Raw genomic sequence first — 11,592 nt, forward strand, 5'->3', positions numbered from 1 at the left:
ACGGGGGTGGGTTCCGGGCGGGGGATACTCGAGGGCCGGGGCCGGCGTCTGGCCGGAGCGGGGGCGGCTCCGCGGAGCCCCGGCCAGGATCGCCTCCGGGGCAGCCCTGGCCCTGGAAACCCGGGAGTGCAGCAAGGGGTGAGCCGTGTTGCACAACAGTTGTTTCCTTTCATTTTCCATTTCCCAGTTGTGTGGTAGGATGCTCTTCCCCCGGAGCAGGCTTTGTGCGAGTTAGGCTAGACCTGCCAGGTCCTCTGTTTGCCCTAGGAATGCAAAAGGAGGGTGGAAAAACCCCAGACTTTCTTAACTGAGCGTTGCTTGCCTGTATTAAACACCTCATCCTTCACCAAGACTCTGTCCTGCCTTCACCCCTTGTACATCGTTACGTTCCTGTCAATTCTGACTTTTCAACTGGGGACTTAAATAGTTACTTGTACCGCAAGTTCCTGGCTTCTTGGTGTGGCATGTATACAGTCTTTTCCTTACAACTATTGCTTTAGGCTATGTGACCTGCTGGTGGAAAGTTAAAACAGCATTCCAGTTTTAATTTGTGTTCTGTTTTGCTTTATTTTTTATTATTGCCTTCATATGGCAGTGTTTTCTAACTTTGTCATGACAATTTGACTTTGGAAAAATCAATGTCGGTATCTACAAATGTTTCTTGCAATGCTGTGAAGTCAAGAATAGTACTGGTGCCAGCCAGGAAATTAAAAGTGTCCAGAGACAAGGCTAAGCTTAGTATATACTGTGTCTGCTTTGAGGAATAGCCTTCATACATTATGATCCATGAATAGAAACCATCGCTGTATGTGCTGGTGGTCTTCCTCCCCACCCCCGACTTTAAAGCACAATGCAACTCTGCTAGTGAGGATGGTGCTGCTGCCTATCTCTGCCCGTGAGAGTGCAGCTAGGAGCACAGCTATTGCTGGCACCCATTAAGACACGTTTCCAGTGTGGTAAAATATGTGAACGTGGCTGCATACAAAAAAAACCAGGTAAATTCTGAACTAGATTTTGTAGACTGATCTTCACGTGACCTGCTCTGTAGCTCTCTGCATTTGTGAACTAAGGCATGTTTTAACACATAGCAGCTTTCATTAGGTAATTCCTTCTCCAGGCGAGTTCTGCTAAAACACATGCATGTTTGTTCTTTGGGACTGCTTGAAGTATGTAAAATTCATTGTATGTGATAACCTTTTTTGGATACATATCTTAAAGGTCTTTGAAAAAGGACCCTGATTTTTTTGGGTTTTTTAATAGATAAGCTAGACATTGTTATATGCTGTGTCATTCGCTTCTGGGGGGACTGTGCAACAAGAGCTAAACAGATGCTTAAGTAACAGTATAACGTACAGTAACGCAGCACTGTAAATCTCATTCCTCTGTTTATCAATCCTACAGGAATAATTGGATTACCCAAAACTGTGGATTGCTTAGTGTCTTTCTTTTTGGCCCTGGAATTAAGTTAAGAGGACATAATTTGTTACCAGTTATGATAATTTTGGCTTGTCTTTTTAGTATAAAGAAGCATACTTGATTTAGTTACTTTATTTCCAATAGGAAATTAACTTTTATGGTAAGTAAAAATACTTGCAAGAAGGGCAGACTTCAAAAAACACATGGCTGCTTGGTGGGACCTAAGCAGAAACAAAAATAATTGTTTTTCCCTTCCCTTCAAGGATCTCAGGCTGTTTTTGCTTTAATTGAATCTGGATGCTGACATTTTTATCTGTTCATGTACTACTAATAAAGAATGCTATAGTTTGTATGCATGTTTTCACTCCTATAACAAATACAAGAGTTTATTTGCTGTGTTAAGAAGTGTGTTGTAGTCCTATTCCTCTAGTAATTTTGTTTTTATTATTTTTTTTAAAGATTATCTAAAGTGTGCTGAGTATAGGGGTTTTTTTTAGGCTCAGACATGGAAGTTTGAGCGCTTCAGAAAATTGGAGGAGGAAACTTGCAATATACTGCCTTACAATGTTTGTTTTGTGGTTTCATTAGTTGCAATAGCAATACCAGCATGTTTCATCCAAGAAACTTTGGGTGCTTTTTACGGTCATGAATTTAGTGTTGATATATAAATGTGAGACAGTACTAGGAGCCTCATTTTGTGCTATTTAGGAAAACTGTGGAATGAAGCATTTAAAACTTTAGGCATCTAATGAAAAGTTAGAACTTGGAGTGTTGTGGTATTCCTGTTCTGTTTGTATGGTAGTCTTTTTTCATGTACTGTTTCATGAGATACCCTAAAGTCCAGTTCTTTTCACAGAGCAAGTAAAACTCTGGAGGCTTGCTTGCGGATTGCTGATCCAGGATTTTGTTAGTGAATGCTTGTAGTTTAGTAACTTTGCAATCTCCTTGCTTTCTTTGTTCTTAAGTGTTTTTGTGTCAGCTTTACCATTTGGCATTGAATGGCAGTATAGTTCACTGACAAAATGCAGGGAGCTGTTTCAGACTTGCTGGGTCTTGTTATGTTCTGATTTCAAATATTTTGCTCTTTTTTTAAGCTTCAATTGTTGGCATTGTCAACACTGATTTGATCTTACTTCTCTTTTCCTGAAATTACAGCTCTGTTTGCTCTTACTTTGTGGGTGAGAGGTTGCTGGGGCTTTAAACTAGCATCTTTATGGTATGATGTTTCAAGACTCCAATTCCCTCTGCTTTTTCTACTGTTTGCTGCTTCCCCTATTTGTTTTTAGTATTAGAGCCCTCTTTCTCTGAGGGTAGGAATCAAACGTCTTATGAATCATTGCCTTCCACTCATATGGGCCAGAGGCACTGTCATAGTAGCAATGATGATTTATCGTACCTTGTGCAAGATGATTTGTTTTGGAAATCTCAGTAGGTTGGTCTGTTACAATGCACATAACTGTATAAACTACTACAAATGCCTCTACTGCTGGGATAATATGCTGCTGTGCAATTTGGTTCTTATGCAAAGTAAACTTAAGACAGTGACTGACCTGAAAAGTTCTGTAAAGGGACAGGATGTTCTTACAAATTTTTTCAGTGATAGCAAAACAGATAGTTTTGAAGTTACAGACTTCAGATCTGTAGAGATCTGAATCTCTTTCTGATTCCTAGAGGTTAGTCATCCTGCATACGGACAATAAAAATGCTGTTTGTGCAAGTTATCAGAACAAGTTGCAGGATCTTGTTTTTCTTTCTCTCTTTAGTCAAGAGTGGAAACCGTATTTTTATTCCTGCAAATAGTCCCATGAGGTCAGAGTTCAGATATGTTAGAAAGGGAAAACTTCGGTGGGGAGCGTAGTTGCTGTGACTGTGTTACCAGTGAAGATTCCTTTCCACTTCAAAAGTGACTTGCTTGGAGACCTGAGGGTAAGTGTCTAGTTTCTTGAAAGCTTGGGGTCAGTTTTTGGGTTTGAGCTTGAAGGGTGATGAATCAGTCCCAGCAGTCCAGGTTGTGCCCGGGTGGGTATTTTAAAAAAAAAAAAAAAAAAAAGGTATTCAAACCAGGTGGAGTCTCTGGCTCGTATGTCTTTGTCATCGCAGAAACTGAATGGATCTGGCTTGAGGCAGTGAGTCAAACTGGTACAAAGAGGACTTCCTCTCTCTTTCTTTCCTCCAGACTGAGACTGGTTCAGATAGGGAGGGTGTTTGCAGACTTCCCCCCTGCCCTTCCCTGAACTTTTAACATTCAAAGAAGTTATGCATGTTTAACCTCTTTAAGGGGAAAAAAAAAAAGCTTGAAAAGGCTTGTCTGCCATTTTAATCTGGAGATAGAGACCTATCTGGATGGACTTAATACAGAAGGTTAGTATGTGTTTTTGGTGCTTGAACCTAAAGTTCAAGTCCAACCATATGAAGGATATTTCTGTATACACAGCAAAACGTCCCTTTAGTGCTGGGAAAACATATGTGGTAGGCACCTTTTATGTATTTTGCTTATTTTGTCTACTGTGTTAAGCAATAAAATATAAAAGGAAGATTTGAAACATGATCAGCAGGGTATCCTTGTTTCTGACTACTTGGGAAGATTTCTTTGTTGAGCACCATCTGGACCTGAGGCAGTGTCTGTGTAAAATCCCTTTGTGCTGCTGTGGAACATAACTGAAGACCTGATCTAGAATATGTAGTGACAGGCAAGGGATGGGGTTAATAGTACCTGATCTCTCACTTGCCTTATCTATCAGCAGCTAACGTGAAAACTTTGATGTCCTTAATTCATGTCTTGTAGAAATAATACTTAAACCCTTTTGATGAGCTTTAGTGCTCAAGGTGTTAAATCAAACTTGTCTGTACAATTAATTCTTATCCTGGAAAGATATCAAAACACTATAGTTCATAGAACTGCAACTTTTAAGAACGTTTAAGAATTGTGGTCTTAAAACAAACATGCTAGAAGGAAGTTGTTACTTGGTGTTGTTTTGTTGTCGTAGAAAAGAAGGTGGCTGACCATCCTTTGGAAAGCAGTGACTACTGTTGATGCAATAGACTGAAAAATGTTTGCAAGGTTCACTCTCTTTACACTGATAGGGTGTTACAAGTGCGTTCTGTTTACTCTCCTCATGGTGTTCTTTTTTCCGTCAAATATCTGAGCCTCAGTACACTTCCTGTATTTCTTTTTTGCAGTCTGTTGACTAGGAGTTAGTGGTATAAAATCATACTTCTCATTTTTGCATCTGTCATCTATTTCCAAATGATCCTTCTCTCATCTCTTAGGTACTTCAGTGTTTCTCTTCTGTCATTAATTAAACTTTTCATAGGCAGACAGACAGCCTTTCATAATACTGTGTTGCTATTATTTTCACACACAGAAAGGAAGAAATAAGGTGCCTTGGATAGTCTGATTTCATGTAATAAGGAGGGTGACAGCTGTCGTACTGTCCAGTGAAAATAACGAAGTGTTGAACTGATCAGATTTTTTTTTTGATGCTTTTCTTACAGGAAGCAAAACCTTCAGCTGAGGACTTAGGAGATAAGAAAGAAGGGGAATACATTAAACTTAAAGTCATTGGGCAGGTGAGTTTTTACCTAATTACTTGTTGACATTTGGTGGAGGTGTGAGTTTTTGTATTGTAGAAATGAACAAATGAAAGTTGATACTTTCAGTTCTTCAATGTGGATCCTCCCCTGCCATAAACTACTTACCAATTGCCAGTAATGTCTGTTAGTATACTCTCTGGTGTGTTTTTTTTTTTTAAAAGCTTGAGTAATTTATCCTTATGACTCAGGATTTGGTCAGTGTGATCCCCATCTTATAACTAGGGGAGCTGATGCATTGGGGGATTAATTTATCCAAGGATATGAATGAAATATGTGGCAAAATTGGTAAATTCAGGTCTTCAGAGTTCTGTAGTACACTAAGCGTGAGGTCAACTTTCTTGGACAGGGATAGGAAGAGGATTCTGTTGGCTGGCATGTTGGTAGATGTGAATGGTGGATTATAAGTCTGAATTCAAGTTGTGCTGGAATGTGAATGTCGAGATCCTTCTTGAACAGAAGTCATTCTGTACAAAGAACCCCTAGCCCATATGACTTTAACTCAGTGTTGTTTGTTGGAGCATTAGTGCAATTGCTGTGCTGTTGACTGGAGATGGATGACTTAAAGTAGGACCAACACAAACTAGCTTACCTCTTGCTGGTTTAATAGGTAATGATGAGAACATATTCAAAAGCTGAATGTGACCCGCGTGCTTTTTGCACAGAACCTTTTGCAGTCTGTTTTATCTGTAGCCATTTTGACAGTTGTAGTTACTCGTATCTTGGCTGGTAGGATGGACTGTAGAATAATGAGACCTAAGATTTCTCCTTAGGTTAGTGTTGTGTTGCCAAGTCTGCCTGTATCCTAACTTCTAGGTAATTACTCTAATTGAAGAAGATTTCGTATATATTTTGAAGTGCAAGCTTTAACTTGTGTCTTTTGGAATCTTAGAGCAGAAGTCCCTTGCATATGTATGTTTGTATTTCATAAGTACATCAGCTGGGTAAAGATGGAAGCACAGACGGAACCATGTATGGTTTTTAGTACTTTTAAATCCAAAACCTCCATAGTGAGCCTAAGGCTATACTATGCCATCTGTTTTAAAATAGAGCTTCCTGTGGAAGTGCATGATGAATTTAACGACCGATAAATCACCGTGGAGGTTCATGTTATGATGTACCAAGGTATACACAGTGATAGTTAGACTGCATTCCATGTTAGTTTTACATAAGTTTTTCTTAATGAAAATCTTAAAATTAGCATGGATAAAGTAAGCAGTTACTACAAAGAGTAACTTTTTTCTTTTCTGTTCTTAGGACAGCAGTGAAATTCATTTCAAGGTGAAAATGACAACACACCTCAAGAAACTCAAAGAATCATACTGTCAAAGACAGGTTTGTGAAACAATGACACTCCCTCTTTAAAAAGAAAATAAAAAAGCCAAACACTTTAGCTTTACTTTTCTCACTGTTCTTTCAAATAAAGACATTTGTTGAGACGGTCAAGCTTCTATCTAGTTACTAGCGGGACAGGTGTCTTGACAGTACAAATACAATGGATCTCCTCATTTCTTTTGACAAGTAAAGGTTTTTCTATTTAAGACAGTTGTGAGTTTTGTAGTAAGTTAAAATTACTGTTTGAAAATATATAGTGGCTGCTCAGAAGACATAGAAGTTACCTTTTAAAATGCCCGGGCGTGCATTTATAGTTACTGTAAAATCTCCTGTCTCCAAGTGAAATTCCCTTAAAGCTGTAGAATACTGCAGCTTAGGATGAGAGCAGCCTTAGGCATTGTTACAGTCATTAATATGGTAATTGATTAACACTAATTATTATGCCGAGTTAAAGAAATCTGCAACATTAATTGTGGATGTAGGTAAACAGTAACTACTGTTACAGAACAAAAATATATCTTCACTTCCAGATTCTGTGGCAGGTATTGTGGATTCACTGCTGCTATTTCCAGAAGCCCTGGCCTAGTTTATCCCCAGCTTTGGGGATAGATGCCTTGTGTGGCCTTTTCTTGAGTAACTGTGTTGGAGTTCACTTCAGGAGATATAATCATAAGAAATAATACTTTGGGTTTTTTCTTAATACCTTAAGACAAGTTGAACTTATCGGTTGAAGTGTTCTTTTGTAGAATGTGTTCTTTTTTGCTATCCTTCTGGAGTAGGAGGAAAGAAAAGATCAAACACCAGATATGTTTGTAGCCAAATCCAACTGATTAAAATTGTGATTCATTTGAAAAACTTGAAATTTTAAAATAAGATCTTGGAAATAATTCATGCAACAGTCTTATTGACTGATGAAAATGCATGTGTGTGGAATTCTTTTTTTAAGAAAGAAATAATTGTTTGAATGAACACAGCTGTATCTGTCTCCTGGGCTGAATTCTGGAGAGTCTGTGACTTCCTTCATCAGCAGTCAATACGGTTTTTGGTGTCAAGTAGCCTTTCTCTGGTAAAGGGACTGTGAACATTTCTTCCAAGTTGGCCAGAGGGATTGTTGGAGCAGTGTCAAGAGCTGTTCTTTCCTGTGAATTTTTCTGCCTAGTTATTTGCAAGCAATATTTCTGAGATCTAATTGATGCACAAAACAGGTCATATTTCACTTGTGTTTGTTTTGCTCATAACTTGAAAGAGAAGAAAAAGATGAGGTGTTTGCCTCATCTATTGAGGTGAAGTATGATATTCTGCCGTAACACAGGCACACTGTGCAATAGATAAACTGCAACTCAACTTTATTTACCATTGGGATGCTCCTTTCTCCCTGTTTGAATGGTGTTCCTTCTCCCCCTCAGCTCTGCTCTTTCTTGTCCAGAGTGTAGAGCTTTTGCAGAACTGGCAACGGTGAAGATTGCTATTCCTTCCTATGGTGACAGTTCATGAAGTAAACATCATGTTCCCCCTATTGTCTTAGGATCTTTAATAAGGCTGATATGCAGTTCAGAAAAAGACAGGACTTTCATGTGTAATGTTGTCTTGGAAGGGAGAGTGTAGTCAGTACTTTATAAATAAAAAAAGACAAGGGGAAAAAAAAAGCTAAGGAAACTTCCAAGTTGTTGAGCTAGAACTCCAGTGAGACTTTAGAATAAACACACATTTCAGCACTATCATGCTCCTTGAGTCACTTCTTTGTAGTCTGCATGGTTGCAACAGAATAGCTGAGCTCCCTGTGTAACAGGAACTAACACTTTCTTTTTTGACTTTCACGTGTTGTTTTTATTAAAAATGTTTTTCTTGTAAATCTGTACAAGTTTCAGTAAGTTTTTTTTCTTGTACATCTGTTTCTTTTTTTAGGGTGTTCCAATGAATTCACTCAGGTTCCTCTTCGAGGGTCAGAGAATTACTGATAATCATACCCCCAAGGAGGTGAGTTTCCTTCTAGAAAAAGTGTTACATAGTTCACTGGAGAAACTAAATACCAAATTGGTTAGTTTCTCTGTTTTGCTGGACTGTTAACCAGAATCAAGGTGTTTCTTTAAATATAGCCAACTTTTTGGACTATATGTAGTCAAATATAGTCTGACTATATTTGTCTAACTAGAATCTTTAATAAGGCTGATATGCAGTTCAGAAAGAGTCTGATTGGACCTTCATGTGTAATGTTGTCCTAGAAGGGAAGGTGTAGTCACCGCTTACCAGAGAGAAAAAACCTAAGGAAACTTCCCAGTTGTTGAGCTAGAACTTCAGTGTGACTTTGGAATAAATACGTATTTAGTTCACATGTATTAGATGAAAGTGTAAATAAACAGAAAACAGGTTACTTCTGTCCAGTGACTTCCACCAATTGTTATGACAAAGCAGGAAGAAACACTATTATAATAATGACCTTCTGAAAAAATCAGACAATCTTGTGTACCGTGAAATTGAACAAGTTACCCTCTTTGAGAGAACAGTTGTAAACAGGCTTTCAGTTGCAAGCTGTCGGTCTTAGCTGTATTGTGAACTAGTAGTGTGCTATGTATAATTCACATGGCTGTACAGCTGGTGCATTGACTGTGATGTTGATTACGTTCCTGTGCATCTGTTGCCCAAGAAGGGATTTAGAGAAAGGTAAAGCTAGCAACTTCCAGGCTGATGTGTACTGTTCCACAAGCGGATTTAGACTTCACTGGTAAGGCTTTTGCTTTGACATAAGACTGAAGGAAAAGGACTAAAAATCATGCATGTTGGCTAGTGAGACGGTGACTGAAATTTTTTTCACCCCTTTGATGAATTATGACAGGATAGAGGAACAAACCATTGTATAACTTGTCTAGGACCTGCTCTGAATTCAGTACACCAGATTTATAACAATTATGTGCTGTTTTTCTCTGTTCTCACAGCTGGGGATGGAGGAGGAAGATGTGATTGAAGTTTATCAGGAACAGACGGGGGGTCACTCAACAGTTTAGATCCTTCTGTTTGTTTTCTTCCCCCTTAATCCTTTTTTATTTTTAAATAATAGTTCTTTTGTAATGTGGTGTTCAACACTGAATTGAAACTGGCACCCCATCTCTGGGAGTTTATTTTCAAGCGTCTGGTATTTTGAATTCTCGTGCTCATTATACACTATCGTTTCTGTTTTCATTGTGCTGAACTTTTGTGATCCAGCTGCAGCCTTGCTTCCCTCTTCCCTTCTGCCCCCCGCCCCCCCCCCTTTAGAAATACACATACACACATGCATTTGTATGTTCACTAGGTTCGTGCATTTCAGGCACGAAGGCTGTAAGATCTGCCAGGTGGGCGAGTGTTCTTAATGACTTCCATATCTGCCCTGAAGTTTTGATGTGTGACTGTTTCACTCCTGGACTATAACTTTCAGTGCGAGATGAAGTTTTTCAGAGAACTAAACTGTGGAGAAATTGTGTATCCGTAACTCAGAGCTATTTTGCTTAAATTGTGCTGATGGCCCAACGAAGAAGATTACCAAGTTGGAAATGGAAAAGCTAGAACTGTTGTCATCTGTACCTTGCTCCAGAGATGGCTTTGCTGAAGACATAAAATTGAAAACCCTAATGATTCTTAAATCTTGCCAGAAGAGCCCAGAAGCATTTTAACTTCATATAGCAGTTAGTACATGCAGGTATTCATGCAAGAATGTTCACAGCAGACAACTGGTGTTACTCTGACACTCTTGTTTGTACCTTTTGGCCTGGGACGTGGGTTTTGAATGGACATTGTCTGTACCAGCTTCATTTAAAATAAACAAGAAAAACAATTTTATAAACAACTTGCATTTTCTTTTCAAACGTTTGGAAATGAACAAAACCATAAAAAGTTATAATTAGGGCATGCTTTTCCAGTAACTATACGTTGAAGCCAGAAAAAAAACGTGCTCTGTAAATATACCTCATTTAAAAAAAAAAAAATTACTTTTTTCTACTTGCCCTAGAAAAATACTTGATCTACTTGCTTTGCAGGTGACTATTTGAGACTACTAGCTGTTTCTTTTCTTGTTAGAGAATATTCACATACAGTTACATACAGCTTCACTTCATGCACAAAAGGTAAACTGAAAATGCAACTTGGAAGGAAATAAGATGGTTTTTAATGTCTACATTTCATATGATCGTGGTACTGTTAAATCTCTCTATAATGGATGACATGGAAGTGTCATGATAGTTCATCAGGCATCATGATGAGGGTCCACTTCATGTTCTAGCTAGTTGCAGGTTCTAACTGGTCAGTTTGAGAACATGTTACTGGATATAAAAGCTCAGATGGGAGGTTATGGGCAGGGTAGTGTGGAGAGAAGGTTTCTGCACTGTCCCTGCTTCAGCCTTTCTGCAGATAAATAGGACTTGTTTCTGATTTGCTTTGGTAAATCAAGTTCACTATGAATGCCAGCTTCATTTAAAGACACATTTTAGTGCTGGCATACTTGGAAGAAATTGCAGATTTTGAATGATTAGTTTTTATGGCACTTGCTGTAAAGCTAGAAATGCGTTTTCTTTCATGCTTGTGGTTTGTGTCCTGTTTCTGATTTAGTAATACTTTTGTATGCGTAGTTGTGCTAAGCAATTTTCTAAAGATTAAAAATTTTGTTTACAAAATGTCAGAATATGGGGTTTTCTTGAAGTATTCTATGTAATTCAATTCTTAGAGGGAAGAGGGATTGCTACTGTGATGTAGAACAACATGGCTTCTTTGCACTTATCTCCAATTGCTTTTTTAGAATACTAAATATATCTGCTTCAGAATACCAGAAATAAAACAGCCTTGTGATTATTACCAGATCATCTTCTAATTTAAATTTGTATAATGCTCGTTAGTAGACAAATTCCCATTATCTGTCTTCTGCAAATTAGCAACTGAGGCGCAGGGGACAGTAGTTTACTCAAGTCACTCTGGAAGCTGAAAGTGGAGCTGAGAACAGAATCCAGATCCCCTGGGTTTTGATGCTATTACTCTAGTTGCTGCACCAACTTTCTTTGCTTCCTACTGTTCACTCTCCTCTTCCAAACCTGTTTTATATGCTCATTTATATCAGTTTTCTAGTTGAAGCACTGCCTTTAGTTCTCTTGAGACTATGGAGGAGGGTTTCCTGCAGAATGCAGCTTCAGTAGGATGAAGCTCAAGGCGAAGATTTCTTTCAATTGTGTAATCTTGTCCTAATATACATCTCTCTATAGAGTGGATATGGTACCAGTGACAGATTTG

At 38.5% G+C, this 11,592-nt stretch overlaps 1 protein-coding gene across 1 annotated transcript; it reads left to right on the forward strand.

Moving 5' to 3' along the window:
• The first annotated feature begins 870 nt into the window (after positions 1–870).
• Positions 871–10,162, forward strand: SUMO1 (small ubiquitin-like modifier 1). The gene is made up of 6 exons (XM_009284649.2): positions 871–895; positions 3,251–3,342; positions 4,912–4,986; positions 6,265–6,342; positions 8,248–8,319; positions 9,276–10,162. The coding sequence occupies exons 1-6, from the start codon at positions 871–873 to the stop codon at positions 9,342–9,344; spliced, it is 411 nt and encodes a 136-aa protein (XP_009282924.2). The 3' UTR covers positions 9,345–10,162.
• The last annotated feature ends 1,430 nt before the right edge of the window (positions 10,163–11,592 follow it).

The sequence above is a fragment of the Aptenodytes forsteri genome, unplaced genomic scaffold, assembly GCF_000699145.1.
Source record: "Aptenodytes forsteri isolate BGI_AS27 unplaced genomic scaffold, ASM69914v1 Scaffold183, whole genome shotgun sequence".
Classification (NCBI taxonomy): domain Eukaryota; kingdom Metazoa; phylum Chordata; class Aves; order Sphenisciformes; family Spheniscidae; genus Aptenodytes; species Aptenodytes forsteri.